This window comes from Strix uralensis, chromosome 4 (assembly GCF_047716275.1).
Source record: "Strix uralensis isolate ZFMK-TIS-50842 chromosome 4, bStrUra1, whole genome shotgun sequence".
Classification (NCBI taxonomy): Eukaryota; Metazoa; Chordata; class Aves; order Strigiformes; family Strigidae; genus Strix; species Strix uralensis.
Window position 1 is genome coordinate 40,997,476 of NC_133975.1, and position 26,806 is coordinate 41,024,281.

General features: G+C 37.4%; 1 protein-coding gene across 2 annotated transcripts in view; it reads left to right on the forward strand.

Moving 5' to 3' along the window:
• Nucleotides 1–15,589: 15,589 nt before the first annotated feature.
• Nucleotides 15,590–26,806, forward strand: part of GLRA3 (glycine receptor alpha 3) — a 95,387-nt gene continuing 84,170 nt past the window's right edge. For both annotated transcript variants that reach the window (XM_074866441.1, XM_074866442.1), the window contains exon 1: nt 15,590–15,765. In XM_074866441.1, coding sequence (XP_074722542.1) covers nt 15,647–15,765 — 119 coding nt within the window. In that variant the 5' untranslated portion in view covers nt 15,590–15,646. The remainder of the gene's footprint in view (nt 15,766–26,806) is intronic.

Sequence of the window (26,806 nt, forward strand, 5' to 3'; positions counted from 1 at the left end):
CCAGACTCCCATCACACAGGTGAACCATAAACCAGCCAACTCGCACTGTTGAATGGTGCTGCAGACCACACCAGTGACCAGTGCATGGACTCAACTCTCCTAGATAATTGCCACCACCAATGAGGTTTTAAATAAGCACGCTTTAAATTTTTGTCTAACATCAAGCTGGACTCATAAGATGCACATTAAATCTTCTCCAGTCTGTAAAGGGAAGAATTTACTCTAGCTTGTCAAGCAAATAGCAGATGAAGATTATTAAAAAAATTTTAAAAAAAAGAAATTTGATTAAGAGAGGTGGTCAAGCATTAAAAGGTTCTCCCTGAGAATTACCCCAGGGACATATAGATAGTCTTCTCATGGACAGAAAGGAAGAAGTGGCTGAAGTAACATAAAAGGCAAGTCAAATGATAAAATGCACTTTTTCCTTCAGAAGTCTTGAACATCCCAGATGGGAACAACTAAATACAGCTTCATCAGAGTCAGCAGCTGTGACTTCTTAAGTCACCTCCCTCTGTTCCAAATGAAATTTTTTGAGGTGTGTGGGCTTGCAAAATATATCTTTGGTGGGAGAGGTGGGAGGTGTGTATATATAGAATATCCATCCTTTTCTTCTATAAATCAATCAAATAATGTTTTGCCAAAAAAAACCCCAGCAACTTAGAAGCAGTTGCCAGCTAGAGATTGTACATATAAGTTAGCTTTCTTTATTGATGCAAATCCTCTATTTTATAATCATACCTATAGTAGCAAAAGGTGCCAGATTGATTTGTCTGGACTTTATGATTTGGGGTTTTTTTTGATTGGATAATTTTGGTTGTTGGTGCGGTTTGTTTGTTTTTTTTAAAACCTCACAGTAAACTACATTCCCTTCCCTGACATACTTCCTAAATGGAAACAGTAACTATTCCTCCCCCTTAATCTGCACAAAGGGGGCTGATAATCACAAGAGAGATTTCCATGCTTTCAGAATACATCTGTGAAGGCCACTCAAAAGTATACTTCAGGTATACAAATAGATCATTATTTCCCATTCTGCACGCATCTCAGTCAAAGCTTACTTTTATCATTTCCAGACTTCAATAAATCTAAAACTATGAGATATATGGGAACTTGCCATCCTGCCAACATACACGGAGCTCCCCTTCACGCATTCTGTTTTGTAAATGTAGAAAGATTTTTTTTTACAATGAAGTAATTAAGCATTTTGACACTACAAGAAAGACCTCCAACGTGAGCATGTAAAGCTACAGATTTCCACTGACCCCCTTATCTTGACATCCCAGAGAAGCTTCAAGGATATTGTAGTCCACAGACTTACAAAAATTACAAGCTTTAAGAAATTGTTAGCTTCCTATTCATTAGCTGAAGTATTACAGTTACAGTAAAATGCAGCCTATGGAGTCTCACTGTTGTAACCATGCCATGCAAGAACATCCTCTGAAATACCTCTCTGAAGGACCATACATCAGTCTGCTAATAAAGCAGGGCTCATCTCCACCAGGCAGTACCACAGGGTCCTTCATGTGCTTGTGCTTTGCAAACATGTACTCAACGGTAAAGCAGATGTTTTCTGAGTACAGAAACACATGTGACCTAAGTGTGTGGAAGTCTGGGAGTAAGGATCCTCCTCCATTTCCCAGCAGCTATCCTCTCAAAGTGGTTAAATTAATAAATCCCCAACTTAGTTTTATCTATTAACATAAAACCTTCATGAAGGCATTCTTCACCTTAGGAAACATTTGTTGAAATAAAACTTTGAAATAAAAAAAAAAATCTCAATTCAGTTGTGGTTTTATACTATTTAATGAATTTACTGCAAGTGAAGGAATGTACCTCTAAATTTTCCATGCAGTGTTTAGTTTGCTGTTTTCTGAAATTCTTTATCTTAATTCATATGCTTACTTTATTAATAAATGAAATAAAGTCTTAAGTTCCACATCAGCTTTATATCTGTAGTTGAAGTAAAATTATGTTATGCTGAACTAAAGATGCAGCCAAGAATGTTAATTTTAATGTGAAATATATACTTCACTAAAAGAGAGCATGTCTTTACGGCTTACTGTCATTTTCTACTTCTGAAGAGTCTTTGAATTAATGTCAAAAAAGGGACTTTCAAATTCTAAAATTGTCTCCACTCAATGCTACCATACAACAGAGACCATAGAAATTAAATACTTGAAACCAAGTTATAAATATGATCAATCATTGTGCATTTAAATCACAAATACACATATCTGATTCAGACCACATAGCTGTTAATAAAACAGAAAAGAAAGAAAACAAGCTGTCTGTTGCACCTCTCCTCCACCTACACGTTGACTACAATCCAAAACAGGATAGTCACTCCAGCCTCCTACTGTTACCTGTCTGGGGGTCACTCTAACCTCTTTCTGTTAAAGTATCTAGGAGAACGGAGTTCAGATTTTCTGTAACTGGATCATCTAGGAAAAAAATCATTGCTATACTGGATCAGAAATGAGGTAGCAAAGATAAGGCAAAGTGAAAGCAAGTGTTTTATTCACTTTAATAATCCTGAGTCAGTTCAATGAGATTCAGTTGTTTCTTGATGCTTTAAAGGTGAGATGCATCACATGCATGATCAGCACATACACTTAGGAAGTACTGACTGCTGAACAGGGACTTTTTAAAAAAATACTATATATAGATAAACAATAAAATTACCTATTCCATACGACAATGAATAATAGTCTTGAGATTAGTATCTTTGAGGCAAAAGTTTTCGGTTACAGAGCATTTGGAAGGGAAATACAGTTTCTCTAACACTTTATATTCAAGCACGTAAAAGTTATAGAAAGAGCAGTTAACCTTTAAATTTGTACTTAATAAGAAAAAAAGAAAAAATGGTGTTTAATTATCTCATTTGTTAACAACATAATCTGTAATCCATAAAACTCCTACCAGAAAGAATACTTATGAAGTCACAACTTAAAGAATAAAACAAGATATATTTAAGAGCTACTTTGTAGGCAATATCTGATAGAGACCCACTACTGAAAAACTTCTTCACTGTGACACTAATATATTGTTTAAAAAAAAAATCCAGAATCAGAAACATGTATCCGTTCACTACAGGACAACAGTAACGCGCTAAACGTACAATAGTTTTCCTCTACCCTTCCTCTTAAAGGATTACAATGAAGTGTATATCTGACTGAGCCAAAGATTGTTTATTGAATATGGATATTTGGAGACAGCATTGCATGGATATCAGAATCACAGATCAGGTCAGGACAATAATCTTCACAGCTCTATGGAGACAGCTATTGACTTTGAATTATATCCAACTATACAGTTTTTTATCAGTAGATATGAGGACTTCAAATTCAATAGGTTCATGTAAATGATCACTTTGGCACCAAATTGAACTTCAAAGACACATTTTGTATAATCTGTATTAAAATACACCCTCAATTTAAAACATTAACTATTACATAGAATCATTTAGGTTGGAAAAGACCTTTAAATCCAACCAGGTCCAACTGTTAACATAATATTGCGAAGTCCACCACTAAACCACATCCCTAAGCACCACATCTACACATCTTTTAAATACCTCCAGGGATGGCAACTCAACCACTTCCCTGGGCATCCTGTTCTAATGCTTGGCAACCCTTTCAGTGAATAAGTTTTTCCTAATATCCAATCTAATCTTCTCCTGTGCAACTTGAGGGTATTTCCTCTTATCACTTATAACTTGGGAAAGGAGATTGACACCCACTTCACTACAACCTCTTTTCAGGTAGTTGTACAGAGTGATAAGGTCTCCCCTCAGCCTTTTCTCCAGGCTAAACAATCCCGGTTCCCTCAGCTGCTCCCTATAAGACTTGTGCTCTAGACCCTTCACCAGCTTTGTTGTTCTTCTTTGGAGATGTCTAGCACCTCAGTATCTTTCTTGTAATGAGGGGCCCAAAACCAAACACAGTATTCTAGGCACAGCCTCACCAGTGCCATGGACAGGGGGATGACCATTTCCCGAGTCCTGCCAGCCATAGTACCTAGTGCAATCTAGTGTTTAATATCCTCAAAACTACGTCCCATGGGCATTTCTATTTGAAGTACACATGTTGAAGAACTGCCCCACAGGCTGCCTGTGCCAGTCCTGAAGGAGTGAGCCTCAGAAGGTGGACAGACTTGTTCTATAACACAAATGAAAAAAGTCACCCAGAGAAGCAGGTGAATATCATTTATTCCTTTTTTTCTAATATTAAAGAATTCTTTGTGCAAAAAGTCCCTTACACAGCTTTAACATTATTGAAAGGTTAAGCTCTCAAAACTTGCATGATGTTTTCAAATTATATCCCTTTAAGATCCAACTGCATGCTGTGCTTACTCCTTCCTCTTTCCCAGAAGAATTAGGCTAGAAAAAAAACTCATTAAAAAGACTGCCAACTAGTTCCATTAAGTGAATCAACAAAGCAGGAGAGACTGTATAGAACTACATCTCCCAAAGCTTTCCTAGACGCCTTCCCATCTAAAGCAATTTGCCACACACAAACAGAAACTGGACAGTGAGCAGAGACTAGCACAGCTTCTAAAAATACTCAGTGATGAATTATTGAAACAATCTTCTCCCACTATCAAGCTACTGTTAGGCAGAAACACATACATACATATCTATACACAGCCCACTGCTTTAGTCACACAGCTGAATTTCAGACCACATTATATCTGGTCAGAAGAAAGTTCTTGAAGTCTGGTACTTTCCTGTTTGTTTATATCAGTTCAGTACACAGTACTCCTTGAACCTATGCTTACTTTCACTTCCCTATTATTTGCACTCAGGTTGGAAGTGGAATCATCTAAACAGTCTTCATTTGGGGTAAAACAAGGAAGAAGGGCAGTGCCAAACAACTCCTAGAAATAATTTCAAAATATAAGCACAAAACCAATACTGTCTTAGGAAATGTTGTACTAACACCAACAGTCACATTACAAGTCCTTTTCAATACGTACTTCCTCTCATCACATCTGTGTTTCAGTGATGAACAGCACTAGCTGGAAATGCTTAAGTAGAGAGTATTTGATAAGAGAAAAACCAAAGACTATGAGTTTGTTTCAGGGAAAAAGGAAAAAAAAAAAAATCAGAGAATTAAATGCAATCTTTTTCACAGATGTAAATTATGGATACTGAAAACATGAAATAAGGAATAAACCAGTAAAAGCTTAAGTTAGGATGTAGATTGATTTGAGAATTGATACCATGAAAGAATCAAGTAGGGAAATAATAGCAGTGTAGGATTTCCAATAATAACCTGTGCCTTATTCATAATAGTAGTCAGCTAAATTTTATCAGCACAACCTCCTCTCCCCTTAGTACCGCTTTTTTGCCTCTGCACAATAAGCTCCACACTGAAAACTGGAAGAGAAAGAAAACATGACAGGAAAGCAGAAACTTTCTCCAAACTCTTTATACTCAAGAAATACACATCTGCAGCTATAATATGGCTGAACCAGCCCACTAGCATCCAAAACCAGAACAGGATTTTTCAAGACATCAAGGCATCCCTGGAATTTGTCAGAGAAGCACATTACAAAGAAACAACAAGTAATCAACCATATTAAGCTTCCTTACCTAAAAAAAAATCATTACTACATGTAGTGGGCCCCCGTACTCAAAAAATACTCATAGGACAAAACCAAAACATACAAAGAAAGCTACCTCATCCTAAGGCAACTTCAAAGAACCATATTCCCAAGGAACAAATAGCAGCCTAGCAACAGGAAATATCTTATTAAAAAAAACCCAAACAACAAAAAAACCCATCTGTTAATTACCTTTCTGGGTAGCTGTACCACTTCAACAGATTAGAGCATCAGAAGAGCATATTTGATCTGTTCTTCTTAATACAAAGAAAAGAGCAGTAACTGGGTCCAGGTTTTTTAGTTACCTTGTTAAGAGCTTAACTTCATTCACCTGCTGAATGTCTGATTCTGCCTGTAGTTACACTAGCCTGTGTCTGAAGTGTGAATTAGAGCACAGTGGTGGGAAGAAATAATCTGCAGAGACACTTCCCCCCCCAGAAATGGGGTTTTTTTCAGTATTTTATTATCAGAAATTTTTCTCAAAACTTCTTTTATAGGAGACAAGTAAGTTTTTGCTTTAGGATATTTATGAATTTTAAATATGTTTTGTATAAATATCTTAAATTTTGTTTATACTTTGACATGACTTTTATTAATGTTTTAAAAAAGTAGTATCTATCATCAATAAATTGTGGATGTGTATAGTGCCTGTATGAACAACATATCAACGTTCAAATCAGAATAATAATGTATATAAACACACATATTTTTGTGCTATACATTTCTGCATTCATAAATATGTATTAGTACTGAAAAAAATAATTAAATTCAGTCAGGCATGTCAAGTTGTTTAATACTTCTATTTTGGAAACTAGACACGAATCAATATCATTGAAGCTGACATGAGAGGAGTAAGCCAATGGAGAATATATTCTCTGAGACTTTCCATCACTAGCATATTTTTTTAAATCATCAAAGCATAGATATGGGTACAGTGAGCTGTGTACAGTGTTGCTGAGTCTTCACAGCCTGGCCTTTTGTAGGATCAAAGGAGGTATCAAGCACTACCATGTGAGAACAGAAGCTTTTCATACCTACTTTTCAATGTGCTTTCTCAGAGACTTTTCATTTTCCTAGAAGCTTACAGGTTTCCACAACATATATGGCAAGGTGTCAGGGAGCTGTGAGGGCTGGATGACCCTGGAGGGAAGGTGAACTGGGGGCCAAGAGCATACTCAGTGCAAGCCATCCCCTCTCTGATGGGGTGCAGTCCCACAGCACCCAAGCAGGGTGGACACAGTCGCATGTTAGTAACAGGGTCCACTGACAGCACCAGACATGGCAAGGGGTGAACCAGGTCCAGGAGGGAGATCCATCAAGGGGCAGCAGGAGATGGGCCAAAAAAGGGACTGAAGGAAAGGCTACAATACAGGTCCAGCCATGAGCATCAAGAGACAGGGCTGGAGACTGGCACACCTATAATGTAGCTCAGGCTGGGACTGAAGGCTCAGCCCTGCATTTAGATGAGGCTCCTAGGCCCACATGCAGGGTTGTTCTGAATTGAGGAGTAGCTGGTTAACAAATATATTAAGTAAAAGACGGAAATAGAGGAAAAAGTGATAGCAATCTTATGTCCCTCCTGATGTTGAATGTGGCTGGAGGCCTCAGATGAGTCTGTGTCAGGGCCATTAATGGCCATTAGTGCACTTAGGACCCTGTCATGAATGTACAGGATCACTACAGTACATTCCAGAATGTGATGAAATTCTTGATAAATTGTTTTAACTTAAAAGCCATTGAATCCAGTAGATTTCATGAGCTCATGAAGGACCAAGATAAGCAAGGCAACTAAAATAAAATCTAACAAGGTTGTCCAAATCCTATGAACAGGGATATTTTTGTTTATTTTCTGTGTTTTGGTTCCAAATGAATACTGAATATATCCAGAATATTGGAAAAGTTATTTTTTTAGGAAAGTACTAGGACTATTCTATAAAGTCCTAAACTGACCTTAGGCAGAATACTGCATTTTATTCTCATCATTTAGTTTTAGAAAAATAAATTCAAACTGGAAAAAAGGGTTAGTAAAGCTACTCAGGAGACTGCAAGAGCTTGGTTCATTTGGTAGCTGCATTTCCTGAGGTAAACACAAAGGAAAGAAAAGAATAATACTGTCCAAAACCCCACAAACAAACACAAAAAACAACCAAATGAAAACTGTATGTGAATTTAAACTTGCCAGGAATAAATCAGGGTTTGAAATTCAAAAAAAAATTCTAATTGTTGAAGCAGTGAGATACTACCCCTCTAGGAGAAGCAGCAGTAAAAGGATTAGACATTTTTACAATGTAACTTACATTTGTCAAACTGGGATGACTTGACTTGGTGCAATTACCCAACATAGCTGTGGACTAAACCTAATGTCTCAGAAATCAACTTCCAGATCTATGTTCAGCTTCACGATACACACAGAAATACCACTGTGCTGAAGAAACAAAGGATCTCATTAAGTAGAGGAATTAGTGCTGTGCAACAGGTATATATCCTGTTTCATTCCCACCACCTTCCCAACAACATGACTAATTAGGCCAAGGCAGAGCACCGCAATAGCACGGTTATTGTCATTGCCAAATTATTTCAAGCTGAATCAAGTATCTTTATAGATTACTGCACTGAGTCGGGTAGAATCATAAGTAATATCTAGCACTTCTTTCAGTATATTGCTGCTTGGACCATTTTGACAGCAGATTTCATAGGGCAGTCCTCCTCTCTGGTCCAGACAGTGGTTTCCCATTCATAATCAAGCCTACTGAAAGCACTCTGTGTGAAAATATTTAAGTGGAAGCTAGGATAAATATAAAGTGAAAAGACAAAATAGCCATAACCATGATTAATCATTGACATTTGAATGCTGTATTACTTTTCCAGTTTTTAATACATTGATCATATTTAGCAATTAATAATAAAATTAATATAATAATAATAATAATTAATGGTAATAAATTCCACCAGTAAACTATGACACTGTAAAACTATACTGAAATCAATGTTAAAGGTTGCTAAATGTAGAGCATTTACTTTGTAATGGAAAATTTTCAATCTTTTGCTAATACCGTTGCAATCCTTTATCTTCAAGACTTGATGCCAGTGAAGAAAATTATTTATGTCAAGTTGCTTGCTATGCAATTTTGAAGCATTATGCACAATTGACTTTGATGCTTTAAATCCTTCCCCCAACAACTATAGATTCAGATCAAGAACAGCTGTTGGTTTTTTATATAAACTAGAACTTTAAAGTCCTGTTGACTTCATCAAAAAGAAAAGGAAGAAATTAACAAGGATCACTAAACTGAAAGTATTTGTCTCTGACTTAGAACATGAAAATATTCAAAATCCTCTGAGCTATGAGGTATTTTACAGTTTATCCAGATCTAATGAATTATGAGATTAAGGGCTGGGCTTACAAGAACTGAGAAACATTCAAGCTGAAACTGGGTCTTAAGCCCAAGTTTGACTTGTTATTCTTTCAGGATTTTTTCTCTAGACACATTCTGCAACAAGTCTGAGGGAGATGCATTCACCTTCCCTTGAGGAAGTTCTCACTGGTACTCCCAAGTTCCTTGTGAAAACATGTCAGCACTTTTAATGAAAATATAGTTCACAATTTACCTCACCATGATTGCTCACATGAAGACATTTTCAAAAATCCTAAGGTATTAAGTCACTTGCTGTAAAAAGACTGTACATTGAGGTGTGTTACAGCAATAAATTCTGCTGATATCACTTTACATACTGCGTCCATTTTTCCAAATTATTATAACTTATATTCTGCCCAAATGGAAATGACTAATAGGTCAGTTGCTGTAGAGGACAATAAGGGATGATCTCACTTTGATCTGTTGTTTAGTTTCAGGGATAATGTTCATTTACTACGTCTTGAAAGAGCTTCCAAGTGCAGGATTCTTGAGCTGGCTGATGAACAGGGAAGGTCAGAGAGATAGATAATTACACCTCAGTGTAAATGATCCAGTTGTTCAAGCTCTTATAAACAAGTCAAAATATGTTGTCAACCAGTCATTCCATATAAAAAGTAATATATATAAACAATTTTATGTAATTATCACAAACGCCCACGCACATTTTCCAGCAAATTGGTTAGCTGAAAAGGTCAATAGATGTCAAAATGTGTTTAAGAAGAGCTACTCGGGAAAAAGTGGATTAAAATAGTTTGGTTTTCAGTCACAACCCTGAAAACCAGCTTTGAATAACAGTATTTATAAAGTAACAGCCAGCTACCAAACTAAGCTACCCCAGGTCTTACATTTTGAAATCACTTCCTGGATCACTATAAAAGATCCCCTGCAAGTTATTGAAGTCATACAGGAATTCAAAGAGTCCATGACAGTTTATATAGCTCATAATCTTCCCATTAGATTTATGTCCTTTCTCTGTCCTTCTGCTTGATATAGCATGCACAGTCAGTACAAACATTGGAGCTAGCACAGACCATGGCAAGAGAGAGAGAACAGTTAGTGAGAGATTTTCCACTTTGGTCTATGTCTTTAGGAGTCACTCTGTCCCTAAATTCATACCTGTATTTATCAGCTTTCAGAACATGCTGCTAAAGCTGTATACTGTCCAAGATGAATGAGAAAACTGGTGTAAAGTATGGCAGGATGAGAAAATCTGGGGTCCCAGGTTTGATTCGTTCCATTTCACATAAACCTGCTGTCACTATGACTTTGCTGCACCTGTTCATAGGCACTGAGAAGTCCTTATTTAAAAGGTTTTTATTTTAGAAACAAAGGTAGTTCAACACCAGCAAATTCTGAAAATGTCATATCTAAACCCCTGCCCCTAAGCACAAACATAAATACTGCCTAAAATATAAACCACTGAGGTGTCATCATAATAATTCCACTCATCACAAGACCCACACATTTTCAGCTCTATCATTAAAATGATCTTAACCCATACTATGTTTTACATATGCAAGCAATCATATTTCTAGCATGAAAATCCATGGGAATGAATTTATACAGGTACAATTTGATTCTGAATGTTAATTTTTTGTATGCAAAATTATCCCATGGGCAAAGAAAAAAGAAAAGACACTCAAAAAAAATGGAAGAAACTTAAAGTTTCACACTGGGAAAATGGCAGGCTACTCTGGATATTTAAGCATTGTTCTGCTATGATTACAAGGAGTAATTAAATTAAAAAAAAAAAAAAAAAGAGAAGCGCTCACTAACTAGCAGGAACTGTCTCCCTTGAGGCTCGAGCCAGAAAAACATTCACAGGGCAGCTGACTCCAGCAGAATGGCTCACTTGCTTTGAGCTAAACAGTGTTTAACGGATTGAAGCCTTGATTAATAAATGGAGCTAATAACAAAGTATGAAATTAGTTTGAAAACCTTTCTGCTTTTGATTGGACTCTGTGCACAACGGTTCACAGGCATTTCTGCCCCTTTTTTAGATGACTATTTGCTCTGTTCTTTTTTGTAAAACATAGAGAAAATACTGACTTTCCATTGACTCATTATCTAACAGAAATTCTGTTTATAAGCACATAAAGAAAAGACCATTTTTTTCTCCAAGGCAGTCAAGACACTATAATGAATACAAATATATCAGCACTTCTTTTCAGCGATGACTACTCATGGAGTACAAATATACATTGTATTTATATCTTTGCTCAGTTGTCTTCATATAAAGTGAATACATACTCAAACATTTTGTAAACATAATGACTAATATTTAATAATAATATTACATTTATATATTAGGCAATTTCAGGGTGGTATTTTTATGTATATACCTGTTATTTATAAGACTGTGGGGTTTTTCATTGAAGTTTCCAATCTGTTCTCCCTGTATCAATATATTTTCCGAATTCTGCTGTATATACACTTGATATGCACATGTGATATGTTATTACTCTGAAATACACCACTCATTAACATTGGATCAGCTCTAGCACTGAGAGTAAAATATAGACTATCTATCTGCATCTTAATTTCTGCTACTACTATACCCCACCTCCCCAAGATTATCTTCTCATATAGTTTAGCACAGATGTAAAGAACATGATGGATAGAAGAACATCAGTTGCCACCGGAACTGAGGAACTCCATCTAAATTAAGGCTTGAGACAGAAAGTGCTTGAGAAGAAAAGTTATCTGAAGAAAAACACATGCAATCTTTTGGTCATAGCTCTGTTAAAAAACTGATAATTTAATTAGCCATGAAGTAGAAACAATTTCTTTGTATGCATCCAGAAATTAAATGCAACAGCTAACAGTTAAGCAAACCAGACTAAAAAGTCCATTCATTTTAGTTACTCCAAGACTTGCTTTTGAGGTAATACATTTTGAAGAATGTTATGTTACAGCCTTGTGGTGCGCACCTATATTTCTTACGGAGAAAACGGGCAGATGCTCTTATAAAGACTCCCTACTTTATTTTCAGAGACTGAAATATGTTGCTAAGCCTTTTGTTGCTTATTGAGGTATACTGAACAACTACATTTTTCTTTTAGTGACTTTACTCTCATATTCTAAAGTTGGCCTTTCTATTTTAGGATTGTGTTTATGGAAAAATATCTATTCTATTTGTAGTTTTGTGTTTAGTAATAGGTCAAAGCCTCTGGGGTTTCACACTTGAATGAATTACATCCTGGGGAATCCTGTGTACTGAGAAAGCCAGTTTAATTAACATAATCTAACATGTCTCAGTAAAACCAGGATCTAAAACTACAGTGATGTCATATCCCATCACAACACCCTCTTAAAATGCTGGAATGTTCAAATGGCAATACAAGTGTAGAAAAGACTACATACGTAAGGTCTTTATTCCTTACCATTGTATGTGGTTTTCAACTCTGTCAGCTTCCAAGTCAATCTAAAGTTTGTAAGGTCAATTTATTGCTTTTCTAAGAAAATAAATAACTTTAACTTTGTAGCCGAATATATCATGACAAAACATTGTGGGTTTATAGATTCTTATATTTTAACACTGAAGCCACCATAGATTGGAACTTCTGAATCTCAAGACTCATCAGGTTTTACCCAGCAGCTTCTGGATCAAACCCAGAACATACAGCTGACCTGGATGTAAAGATTTTAAATGGTAATCAGTTCTCCCTCTTTAGTTGTTTAAATCTGTTAATTGTTTCAAAGTAGAATACTTTTTTCTGTTCTGCATTCGTCTTTTATCAGGTTCCAGTCTTGTAAATTTACTACCTCTATCTATTTAAAAAATTACCTTCACAATTTTTTTTTCCATCAAGAAGGTGTCTAAAGACACCTCTAAACCTTTCTGGTTTTCACAAGTTAAACTGCTTTAATCTTATGTTAGAAAAGTGCAATGGTCTCGTACCTCTTTGCAAAAGTCTTTAAAATTTTTCAGCAGCCTTCTTATAGAATGATTATTTAAACATATTGAACCATAACAGGTTCCAGGACTGGACACACTAAAATGATAATAACAACTTCTCATGACTACCACTATGATTAGTTTGTCTTAATATTCCACAAGGACTCTGCCACACCAAAAAGTACATTCAGTAATCTTTTAGTCCGTATCTGTACATTGGGTTCTCTGTATGAATCCTGTTGAGCAGCTGCAAGATCTTGAGTTCAGCTGTATAAATTTTGTGTTTCTAAAGTGAGCTACTCTATAAAATTGACTATCTTACCGCTTGCTGAGTGCAAATACACAAAGTTTTCCAAGTATCCCCATTTTTGGGACAAAAAAAAAAAAAAAAAAGTAATCTACTGTTGTGATCCACATTAGGATCATCTCCTTCCAGTAACCTTAAAGCATTTTTGACTCCCAGGCTACTGCTGGTGAACATCTCTCAAGCTCATAAATACAAGTGATTTACTTTCAAATATACCTAAATACTGGTTGGACCAGAGAAAGAGTAGCTATACAGCCTGCTGGTTATGAGGAGAATTAGAGACTGACATTAATATATTTTGGTGAAAACTTTTATTTTCAACATACTAGTGTTTTCCGTTTGTAAAGAATATGCTTCAGTTAACCTCCAGTACTACTGAAAGTGAATTATACAGCTCAGCTTTGTACACATATGGTAATTAAAACAATAGTGAATTAAACCACTTGAAACAATTAGGGAATATTTTATCAAAGCTTGTGATTAAAAACTAAGTATGCTTCTGTGATCTAATCTCATTGAAGTCAAGAATGTGCTTGAATGCTTTGTTGAACTGGAACTTTTCATAAATCAAGGTGAGTTGTTTGAATCCACTGCGAAGAGAGTATTTTAATATTCAACACCACCCATATGAAAATTTTCAGAAGCTTGAAAAAAAAATTCACATTTAGCAGAACAAAATGATGGAACAGCAAAGTTGTTACTTAAACCACAAGCAAGTGTATGTTTTTCCCACAGGGATTTTGGGAAGTTTGAACTCTGCATATCTAAAGTATAGCCTATATTCATAATTAGTAGAAGAATTCCTATTGGAGAACTGGATAGTTTGTGCTGGTAGTTTTAACTAATAGCATCATAAGAAAAATATACTCACCTCAGTGCAAATAAATGAAATGTTAGACCAATTTGCTGTTGAAGCACATAATGCACAAAGATAAACAGTGCCTGGAGAAGCAGCCTCACTAAATACTTATTTTAAGGGGAAAAATGAAAATCAACTGTTATGAATATACAAAGGAAGTACTCTATAATGATTCTGTAGAGCACCAGTGTTGACAGACTGTCCCTGAGCAAATGGAGGGATCCTTTAATTTCTTTGCTATTATGTTTTCAGCTAAGGGTTTAAACAGGTCCTTTTCATGATCACTGTTGCCACGCAGGGCTGCGGGGAGAACAAGAACAAAAAGATAAACTTTTTGCAATGCAGATCTAGAAACTCAGAGCACTGAATACAAAGAGTCCCTGAATTTATTAAAAAAAAAAAAAAAGTTCAGGGAACAGAGGAAATAAAACAGATTCCCACAAGAATTTCTCAATATCAGCTCATAAATCTTTACCTTTTTCTAATGCAAGCAGCACCTAATTTGCATGAAATATCTTTTGGTTTCTCTAACAATAACTGTAATCATCTCACTTTCCTACTGTCACTTGTAAACTCATTCTCAGTTCCTCCCTCTTCTCATGAATAACTTTCTGGTTTCCCTCTTGCAATGTTCTTTCCCTTGTTCCTTCCCATAATCCCTTCCACTCTCCTCCCCTGCCAAACTTTCAAACTCTTTGGGTTTCCCTACTAGTCTGTCTCACGGCATTAGATCATCTCTCTTTTCTAACAAGTGGATATACTTTTCCTGTGTCCATCAGCACTGTACTTTCAAAGAAGAGACCGAAATAGAGGTGGGGTTTCTTCACCTCATTTCCTAAGAAAAAGCATACCACCAGCGCTACAGGTAAAGCAGGACTTCCCCAGACCTTTCTGAGACCCAAGGTTCAGTGAGTTCAGCCCAGCTCCTGCGGGACAGCTGCCCTGTGCAGGCGTCACCCCACCGCCCCTCTCCCCGCAGGAGGGAAGGCACGCAGGCAGGGGCTAGTCTGAGCACAAACTAAACTAAGCCCAGCTAAGCGCCCCCCCCCCGCGCCGCCGGCGGGACCATCTCCCCTTCCAGGGTCAGCCCCTCCAGGGCTGCCCCTCGCCGTCGCCGGTCTCTGCGCCCGCCACCGCGGGTTTAAGGGAGGGGGGGAGGGAGGGCTGCCGGGGCCGGCCCCCGCCCTCCCTGCCCGCCCGCCCCGCCGCCGCCGCCGCCGCCGCCGCCGCCGGGGCAGCGGCGCGCCCCGCGCCCGGGATGCGGCCGGCGGCGGGTTGCGGGCTGCTGGCAGGAGCCGTGGGCAGGCGGGCGGGGAGGTGGGCTCCCGCCGCCGCCACCGCGGCTGGGCGCCGCCGCCGCCGCGGCTGTGATTAAGCTCCCGCTGGGCTGCGGAGCGGAGCGGCGGGAGCGCGCGAGGCGCCGCCGGGTACCGGCCGGGCGGCGGGCGCGGAGCCGCCGGAGCTCTCCAGGGTGCTGGGCACCGCCCGCCCGCCCGCCCGCCCGCCCGCGGGGAGCCGCGCCGCCGCCCTCGCCCGTCGCGCCGCGCCGCGGAGCCCCGCCGATGCCTCGGACGCGACCGCTCCAGGGCTCGGCGGCGCCTGCGAGCAGCATGGCCCGGCTGAGGTACCTCCGCGCCGCTGTCTCGGGGTTTTATCTGTGGGAAGCCGCGGTACTGCTCAGGTGAGTTGGTTTCTTTGGGGAAGGGAAGGTGCGCGTGTCCCCCTCGCCGGTTTCCGAAGGGCGGCCGAAGCGCCGGGACCCGCGCAGAGCCGTCGCGGTCGGTGCCGTCCCCCACCGCTACCGCCCGGTTGCCTTCGGCGGCCGGACTCTGGGCACGGAAACTAAACGCGTGGGGGCCACGCGTCGCGAGTGACTTTGTAACACTGCAGCGCCTCGAAATTGATTCTGCATTTTGCAGGCTGAAGGCTGTGCGTTTCCTTCATCTGTTCACAGGGTCTCCCTGTTTGATCTGTGAATTTCATCACTGGTTTTAGCAAAAATTGTAGCATTAATGATCTTGAAAATTCTCCAGGTGCGAAGCGTCTATATGTAAAAAGTTACAGAAGATAATCTGATTTGGGAATATATAGACTTTTTTATTACTGTCAGTTCTTTTCAGTGCAAGAAAATCAGGGACTGCGTTAGGTCAGAGAAGTCTTATACAGAAACAGAAAAATGATAGTTGAGTGAACAGAGGATATGATCTACAGAATTACCCTCAAGAGGGAAAGCGTTTGCTGTACTACTGGCAGTCTATGATGTGTACTACGATGGATAGTAACATATCCATAAATTATGACCCGAGTAGAAGACTGAGGTTCATACAGCTTTTTCTGCTTTCTGCCCAGCTCACTGTTTCTAGCTCAAATAACGTTATGATATCAGTACAAGCATTCTTTTAATACATAGCTAGAATTGTGGTGATAGCAGGTTAAAATAAACTTGAATCCTCTGTTTAACGGTGAGGGGAAAACTTAAGAAGAAAAATCAGACGTGTAAAGCAGACTTCAATGTCATCATGTATTCACTGCTGATGCAGAGTTAGCCACGCTTGTTATCAACAAACATTATAGCTCTGTATCACAGTAAACAGACTGTGGCATAAAACATGACAATGCCATTTTAAGAGTCACATTGTTACTCAACAAAGATAAAAAAGGAGACTTAAATTTGAAAAGTGGTTCTCCAGAGAGAGTTTGGGGCTATACGTGTAAGGGATTTATAGCCACAAAGTTAAAACAGTAGCGTGTAGTGCCCCACAATGATGGCACACTTCACAGGTGCTCACAGCAAATTTTTCCTTTTTGAAGTTAGTTTAATGACCAGTTTTGTATCAACATATGTAATGTAAATAGTTTAGAATGTGATTTTATTGTAATTGCACCAAAAGAAAGAGATTTTAAGAAACTGAGTCACATGGTATGGGATTAATTGACATTGGGAGGAAAGAGTAAATGCATGAATATTACAGTTTGAATTTTCCAGTTGCATTGAGTCTTTAATGTTCAGAGTAGATAACCAAACCCCTGTGTAGTGCAGGCAATATCAGCAGTACTGTGCTATTACTATTCTATTTCAATGTATTTATAGAACTTATTTTTCTTTTGCACATTATTTAAATGCCATCCTACTGTTGAATGATTCATCCTTTATTTTAATGATATAAAAACACATATTATATACCAAGGGGGAAAAAAGTGAAAAACTCAGATTTGGAAAGCGTACATGTATTTTACATCACATAATTCTGGACTAATATTTGTTTGTTTCAAAATTTATGCAGGCATCTTAATTTGCATAAATTCAAATTATTCTGTTCAATGTCCAAGTAACTGTTGTACCGCAATAGCCTTCTGCTCTTAAATTGTCACTTTATCACAAGGAACATGATTACTGTGCACAAGGACTATATAGTCTGAGAAAGACTTCAGAAAGCTGCTCAGAATCTATGTGTATCATTGATATATATCTCAATATAGAGATTGCTGGTGACTTTAGGTCTAGCAATAATATCTCAGAAACTTGAGTCAGTTTGAGACACACACGAGTCCTCTCCATGCTTTAAAATGGTAATAAAATAAAAAAAAAAAAAAAAAAATGTTAAAATATTAAAACCTGTGAAATTACCAAGCTTCCTGGAGCCATTAATTCTAATTCTTTTCCAACTTAAACCTTGTGAAATGATTTACATTACAGCAAAGGGAACAAAGAATAGTAGGACGCTGCTTCCACTCTCTGTAAGACACACAGACTCCAGCCTTAGCACCTATATAACACCCTCAGGAAGAAGAAGGATGTGCTATGAATTTCTAGGAACAACCAAACCTTAAGTGTTTCACTTGCTCAAACATCATGGAAAAAGTAATATATCCTCTCTTACATTGTGCAACATTAAGATTTTTCTGCTCTTTACTAACTCAAGGCTGTGTGAGAAGACCAGAGGAACCCAAGAGGAAGAACCTTCAGTTCTTGTCCAACAGCCCTGAGGTTGTTTAAAGTGATTGTTTGAATTATATGCCTGTGAAGATAAACATTTAGTTGTCTTTTCAGTACAGGTCAAATGAAAACAAAAAGGATTTGTTTCTGGTATAAAGTTACAGGCTTGTTACTTCAATGAACAAAGTCTCTGGACTGGCATGCTTCACAAGAGGAAACTGCACCTGATTATTATTTTTTTTTAAATAATAATTTTTCATCCCACATCTAAAGGCTCTTCAAATTGAAATGACTGAGACAAGATGTATATTGGTTGTAGTAGGATCTAATTATTAATTTGATTTCTGAAAGAGACTGTAGAGAGAATAAAATGTTGTTAATAATCTTTCATAATATTTTTCAAAATATTGTGTATGTTTGTACTACTATGTCTTAGATTAATAACATACTTATCGGTAATATATTAATAGATTTTAGACATGAAAATCAAGGGTTTAAGAACATAGCATTCTATTATGTTTACTGTGAAATATTTGAGGACTGGGAGAAAAGGTATAATCAGACCCAAAATAAAAAATTATTATTGATTAATAACTGCCAGGCCCCAGTGTGATACTAAGAAGAGGGTAGAGATGTAAAAATGAGGGTAAAAGCTGTGGAAAATAATTTAATGGAGGCTGAAAATATCTGTAATTCACTACCAAAGAAGGAAAATAAACACCTCTAAGGTATGGTTCAAAGTTATAATAATCTCTGAGTATTCCTCCAAGTTTTCATTAAAGTAACAGTGTTAACAAAAATTCGTCTGGTTTTACTTGGATTCCAAGAGGTCACAGTGAAAGAAAGATCATATTTGTAGAGTCAACATGAAGATTGTATTTGCGAGTCAAACAGTTTTATGACAGCTCTCAAACTTGCACGGGCACTAGCACAGGTCTATCAGAACTACACTGTCAAGGACTTGCCAGGGACTCTGCTTTCTCCTTAAAGACTGTAGTATAGATATGTTATATGTAGACCTGTGTATGGGGAAAGCACGGGATGAAAAGGTAGGTGGCACTCTGGAAATGCAAAACAAGTTCTCCCTGTATGATATTTCTTTAATTATCCATATTAGCATAGATCAAGAATCATGCTACAATTAGGTGACTGCCTCTTTCACTACCCCATTGCCCTTATATTGAAGGAAACAGTATCGCAGAGACAGATAATTGCACTTAGAGACCAGATTTTCATGGAAGAAACCTCCACAACCTAACTCTGGGGCATGTCTGAGCTCACAGTTAACTGATTTTGAAATTATTCCTGCATTGCATTGTAAATTGATTTCAGATGCATAGTCAATATCCCTTAAGCCAGCATTAGTTCCTCCAAGTAATGAAAGAGAAAAAAACAACAGCTAAAAAATATTAAATCTGACGCATCATCACAAACATCTTTGAAAATAAAGGTTTTTGGACATTCTACTCAGACTTCAGTAGCTTATTAATACGTTAAGAATTATACCTACATTATTATTCAAGAAATAAAAGTGTCTTAAAATAAGGATGTGACTTAAATAGTGTGTGAAAGAAAACGTAGTAATTCAAGATGAGAGCACTGAGGCACAGCACCTTTCCTTGGCAGCCCAGACTCAACTTGAATAGATAGTTTCTGTGGGATAGATCAGTTGACAGACTCGAGGTCCCAATGAAAAAGATCTGATATGTCTCAGGGAGCAACAAAGGAAGGGAAGGTGAGCTGGGAGTTCAGACTCAGCAAAGCAGGCAGACACAGGATCCTACCAACAAAGTTTGCAGTCCCACAGCACTTGTGCCGGAGCAGAGCAGATCCAGTCCAAACAGTTCAGACTGATGGGCAAAGTTGGTAGTGATGAGGCAGGCCCAAGGTCAAGGCAAAAGGTCAGGTCAGCAGATCAGGCTTGGAGTTGGAATTAGGAAGGTACAAGGCTGGGTGAAGATATACTTGCACAGTAGCTCATGCAGAGACCAAGAGCATCTCCCCAGCACTTCTGAGGGAGAAAAAAAAAGGAAAAAAAAAAAAAAGGAAAAAAAACAAAGGAAAAAAAGAAACCAACCAGCTCCTGAGAGAAGAAGGCTGAGGCTTCTACAGCTTTTTATCAAACAGCTCTGCTTCAAAGCTGGGCTGCTGCATTATCAGAACTGGCACTGAGCCCAGGTAGCCAAACCCCTGGGATGAAGGAAATGTGCTCAGGGTCCTTATAAAATGTTAGGAGGAGAGCATCGGGGTTCCCTTGCAGGGTGTACCCACAGGCAGTATTGTACTTTCCACAACTCAGACGAAAAGGAAGTGAGGTTTTTTGTGACCAAGAGTATGTGATTCAAATTCTCTTATATTTCAACTATACCAGTAAGAACACTGAAATCCCTTTGAACCAAATATGAGTTTTGTCACAAGCATGGATTTGATCAGAACTTTTACTACCCATTCTTTATTTCTATAAAAAACAATTATTTTTGTGACTACCATGTTTATAATTTTGAGAATTACGTGTGGGTTTTTGAGTTTATAACATTATAAACTGTAAGAAAATTAAACAAAGGCATTTCAAATAAAAACATGAATCTTTTAATTCTTACTGTGCTAGTGACATTTTCTTACTTTTAAACCTCTCCTAATTCATTCCTAGCCAACTGATGCTACCAACAACTGAACACACTTAATATTGTGAGATAAGTGCTGTGCTTCTGTATGATGAAAACTTTGATAGCTCCCCTATCAGACTAGTCTTGTCCAGATATCCTAGGAATCATGACAATTAAAGAAAATGAAAATTTCTGTAAGATTAGAGCTTCTCATTTTAACAGATTTAGAATACAAGCTTCAAATTATCTTACTAAGCATTATGTAATACTACCTATAGGGAATTAGTCCCACAAATCAGCTTTGCTCAAGTAATGAACAGTGACGAGCCCTTCTGTGTGGTGTTGCATCTTCTCCTTTTTATTGCTTTTCCTACTGATCTTCATGATGTTTATTGGAAGAATCAGTCAAAGGAGATAGGAACTAAAAAGGAGTAGCTCTACTTTTCCTGATGTGTAGCCATTGTGAACAGATCGAGTAAAAGGCACCGTTTTGAGGATATCAATACCAGCAGCAAGGGAACACGTCAGAGAGCAGGAAAAGACACGGCTCGAAACTATGTGTAACAAGAACACAGGACCAAAGCAGAAGAATGAGAAGAGCATCAGGAAGCAGATCAGTCTGCACAGTAAAGTCAAGAGAAAAGAAGACAAGAATCTTTCAGACTATACTTTTTTTCTAGCACAGACTATAATCCATTATTTTTTATGGCTTCTGAAGCAACATGATTCTTCCTGACGGATGTCCTTAGATGCTGTGTCAATACAAATGCTAAGTAGCAAAAGTAAAAAAGAAAGAACAAAGGAAAAAAGTACAAAAATAGACAGCATGTGATTATAAAAGTATAAAAGAATGCATTTTGTTATTACTCTCCCAGTCAGCTGTCTAATGAATTGCTCCCACATTATTCAACAGCAAACAGGATAATAATACTTGGTCTACATCGCAGTGGACTTTCTACATAACAAACACTTCCTATATAATTTTCCTGTACCACATACCGCCCTGTTATTCCTCTAGACCTACCACAGATGTACAAAATGAGAAGGGATGGCAAGGACAGTAAGGGCTATTTCCAGGTAGGAACTTCCCTAAGGAAGATCAGTCCTCTTCAATATTGTTATTACTGAAGTTTCGATTTGGTGACATGAAACATTAGCGAAATGCAATTTCCAAGGGAAACAGTTTGACACTGCAGAAAATGTAAAGTTCAGAAAGACTCTGGCCTGAGATAATCATGTGGTCACTGATGGGGCTGTTGAAATTGTGGAGCTGCACAAGTAGGGGCTACTGTCTAATACAAATCAATGGCTACAGGACAAAGCAAGCCAGCAGATTATCCTGAAACTGTTTCAGTGAAACAATAAAGTGAGTAGAAAGTGAACACAGGAGTAATAAATTATATCAGACTGTGAGACTGAGTTAATTGCTGTTAACCTGTATGTGATTCTTACACCTAAAACTAATTTAGGAAGGGTATCATCAGCAAAATCAGTATAGCTATGACATTTAAAAAGAAACTCGTTTTTTTCCTCTTCCTGATTAACATTCAGGCTGCAGTTATAACTACATAACCTACTGTCTTAGTATTTTGCCCTTTGTTGCATTCCATCTTTGATATGAGATATATATAAAAATACATTTGATATAAAAAAAAATATTGGAATATGTTACCATCTCACCATTGCCCAAGGCTTCACATACTATCTACAGTTTGCATAAGACTCCACTAAGTCTAGAATTTATCTCCAGTTTCTTGTAAAATACATTTTTCTCTCTTTCAGAATTTTGAAAGGTAAAATATGAGCCTAATGTAATCCTAAATAGCATCTGTGAGGATCGCCAAGTACCAGAATATATAGTTTCTAAGCTGACTTTCTATAAAATTGGCTGTTTATAAATTTACAATTTTTACCAATGATTAACTTTAATTAACTTTAATTTCCCAACTAACTACTGAGCAGAAATGCATAGTAAATACAGTTCTGCTAGCATGGCTCTTCAGAATGTTGTTTTTTAAAAAAATTATTATTACTTCACATTTTAGTGAGTGACTGCAGAGCTTAGGGACTTTGTTGTGAAAAGTTGGTTTAAAATGTTATGGGATACAGTGGGACTCAATTATTAAAAAGATCCTGAGTTTTTGTCCTACTAAGGCTTTTTGTTTCATAAAGTTTTCAAAACTGCAGTCATCTGTTAGATTCAGTAATGCACAGGAGCTTCCATGCTCGGGGCATATGTAGGCTAAGACATATTCATGTGCAAGGACCAACTAAACTTCCAGTTTTGTGAGCAACATATCTGCTGGCTAAGGGTGCCCTACTAGATAAATAAAATAAATGTCACAAATTGGTAACTTGTTGGCAAAAGTAGAGTAAAACTTTTCATTTTTTGAAGGGAAAAATAAAAATTTTGAAATCAGTCGTGACTAGAGCACTGTTTTCACACAGCTAAATTATGACTAACTACTGTATTCTAAGGTAGATGTTAATTCTGTGCCTAAGCATCTATATAACGCCTCCGTGAAGGGATGCGCACCTGAGCGATGTTTTCCCTGATGCTATCAGGTCAGATCCATTACCTCTGACTCGGCAGTATTAGAACTAAAATCAAAGTAGGCAGATTTCAGCATCACATCTGGACTACATCCCATAAAAGACTTTTTTAGAAATCTATAGTGGGTTTTTTTCATTGCTTTATTCTGTCAGAAAGAATGCTTTATGCAAACGTTTGGTTTTTTTTTTTTCAAAAAGAAGGAAGCAGATTTATCAGCGTTTGCAAGATTTATCAGTTTGCTTTAACTCTTAATTTGCAAGAGTATAAGTAAAATAAAGTATCTTCTGTTTTCCTTCAGTTCTTGCACAGTAAAGATTGAATACTCCATTGTTTTGAACACAATATTGCAATTTTTTACTACACAAAGTAAATATGAAATGCATCCACTTGAGCCAGTAATCCATGATTACAAAAAGTACAGTAGAGAACTGGAATTAAAAACGTTACTTGCAAGCAGTTTCTCCATATATGCATTAAATTTTTACCTCCAAAACTTATCCCAAAATTCTAACACTGTGCAAATGAACTCTAAGAATATACCTATCTCTTTACCTATTTCTGTTGTTCCTGTACACAGATCTTTGGAGTTAAGAGTACTCAAATTTTCATCTGTAATCAAAATGTGAGCACAAATGCACTTGTTCAGATTCCCTAAGTAATGGTTAAAAGAATAACCTTTTTCATCCTTTTTAACAGTGATGACTCCTTCAGGAGATGATGTGTCTTGCATATAATAAAGGCTGGAACATTGTTTGGGGGCTCTCAATGCCTTCACAATCACCCAGGGAAGGGGAGGCGGTGCTCTACCTGGACTCCATGAAGTGCCCCAACCATGCCATGTAGGATGTGCAGGGTGCAGTGGGGGATCGGCATAGATCCTGATCTTTCCTTCACCCAGCATATTTCCACTTGTTTATATGAAGCTTAGAAGACTCAGGTGATAAATAAGGGGGTGCTGGATATGTGGCATAAGCAAGACTAAAATAGCAAAGACAAGATGTGTATCTGAGGGGAAGTCTAAACACCACTTTCTGTGGGTGAAAGAGAATGCATGTAGTGGACCACAATAATTTTGGTGGAAATGTGAAAGGCTAGCAACACTGGTTTATACCTTCACATTATTTTGTCTGATTTATTCAGTAAGGAAAATGCTTCAGTGCATGTATTAGGAACACTGTGTTCTGTCATTATGTGGCATGAATCCTGTCACTCTCATCACCCTGAAGCTCAACCCCCTTGTTCTTTAAAGAAAGTCTTATCCTGAAGTGTTGATTCTGGATAGAATTAATAAAAAGGAAAAAATTAGTTAATCTGTGTGTCTCATGTAAATTAACACAGCTGATTGAACATCACCATTCCTGTCTCACAGAAAATTCCAAAGCTCTGACAAGATTTAATTGCTTTTACAATTCATTAAAGGAAGCTTAAGTTGCAGAAAGCAGAAAGAATTTCTGTCAATTCTGTGAGGGAGATGTTCAGAGAAGTTTTTGAAAATTAGAACCTGAGACCCCACCTTCAGTTCCCATTGACATTAGAAAACAGATTCTGGCTGACACAATAGAAAGGACACTGGACAATGTTCCACTCGAGCCTGCTAGCATTTCATTAAAACAACATTGAAACAGATATGTTTCTGTAAAACTATTTCAAGAAATCAGTATTTTTCCAACTAGAAATATTTTATCTTAATTGAAATTTCTTAATCAATAGTAATAACACAGTAGCTACACTATAATTAGCCGACTAATCAAAACAAATAATTTTATGAGAAGTGTTCTGATAAAGAACCTTTTATAGCACTAAGTTCTGTTTACTGCTAAGTTTTGACTTGTCTGGGCTGTAGTCCTGCTTGTTGAATTACTTAAAGATGAGTGACTCTTCAGGCTATATTCAGCTTTTCTCTTAACTGAACTTTTATTTTATCAAACTAATTTTGGAGAAAAAGTCTTCATCTTCTAAACAGCCATGTGACGTGCTCTCTGAAGATACAGGACAACACTGTTGTACTGATCAAAGAAGAACTCCCCTAAGGCAAATGGAATAGTGTTTAATTGAATTGTGCTTCAGTCTTCACAAACCCTGGGGTTTTAATTCAAAACCAAATCTTTATCTAGTTTTGATAAACCTCAACCATTTCATTCTAAGATTTTCTGTGAAGATTTTTATGAATAGTAAAAGAATTGTTTGAGAAGAAGCATATCAAAGAACTGCAGTTTTCAGTTTCAGTTATGGTTTTCAACTCATAAAAGTGGATGTTTAAAGCAAAACAAGGCAAAAGAGGAACAGAAGATTTATGACATTATAAATGGTCATTAATTACAATTACGATAAATATCTATTTCCTCAGATGCACGCTTCAGTGGACACTGTTCCTGTTTATATTGAGTACAGCAACCTAGTGGATGCAAAGTAAGCTGTCAGGGCAATGCTGCAACAATAGTAAAAAATCTAGGCAGTGAATTATAACTAGAAAACACAGTAATATGCAGCTCTACAATTTAAAGGACATTTTGGGATGCATTCAAAATACAGGATCAACCAAGCAGCTATAATCTGTAGAATTCTGTTTTCAGTATTCACCAGTTGCTCCTAGATTTGGGAAGAGTTTGCCTTGGGAAATAATATTTTGGAGTTTTTAGCCAGGCAAAAGTCTCATTTTAATTAATTCTCCTTTCAATCTAGTGTTGCCTCGTTGACATCAGTTGAATTGCTATTCATTATGGTGGTGAAAGACAGTCAGCTCCTGCACAAGTTCAATTGATTAGAGGAATCACTCATTCATCACAAAAATAAATTTAATTGTTCGGCTCTGACATGCTTTTATACAAGGATATCTGGTATTATAAAAGATAATATTCTGCAATTATTTTACATGGTCATTTTGCAATCTATCCATTACTCCAATAACTTTTCTCCATTATTCAATTAATACGCAGATTAGTCTTTATAGTGAGATAGTGATGCTAGTTCAGACTACTATAAATTCGTGATTTACAGTTTCTATTTTCAAAGATATTCTGTTCACTTTAACCAAGTACTATCTGTCTAAAAAAAACCCCTGAAAACAGTTAATTGAATTTTGGGAAGTTCTGACTATCTTCAATTCAAAGTTAAAGTTGCCAAAAACTGAACCTATGCAATAGGTCTTCAGAAGAGTGAGACATTTGTCAGAATTTGAATATTTGAGACATTCTCTGCTCCTTACATAGATGTTTAAGTGAGCTTTTTCCCCAAAAATGTATGTTGAATAAATTAAGAAACAGCAAGAAACTAAGACCTGACTTCAGAACATTTATAAAAATAAGGTACAAAAGACTACTAAGGAAGTAGGTGCTTCCGGGAAAACAATGAACAAATACTCAGATTAGAGTTGTAATTCATAAAATGTCTTAAGAAAATTCGCATGCTGCATGGCTGAAACTTGTCTTAAAAAAGAAAGCAAAATTAGAGGGACAACCTGTAGTTTACTGAGTCCATGTCTTAACTAAGATAGAAAGCCATACCCATAGGATTATGAAGAACGCTGACAAATTAGTTTTATTCCTTTACCCTAAGAGATTTTTTTTTTCCAAAGGGGGGGAAGTAAAGCGTTATGCTTATGTATACACACCATCACAAACTTAGC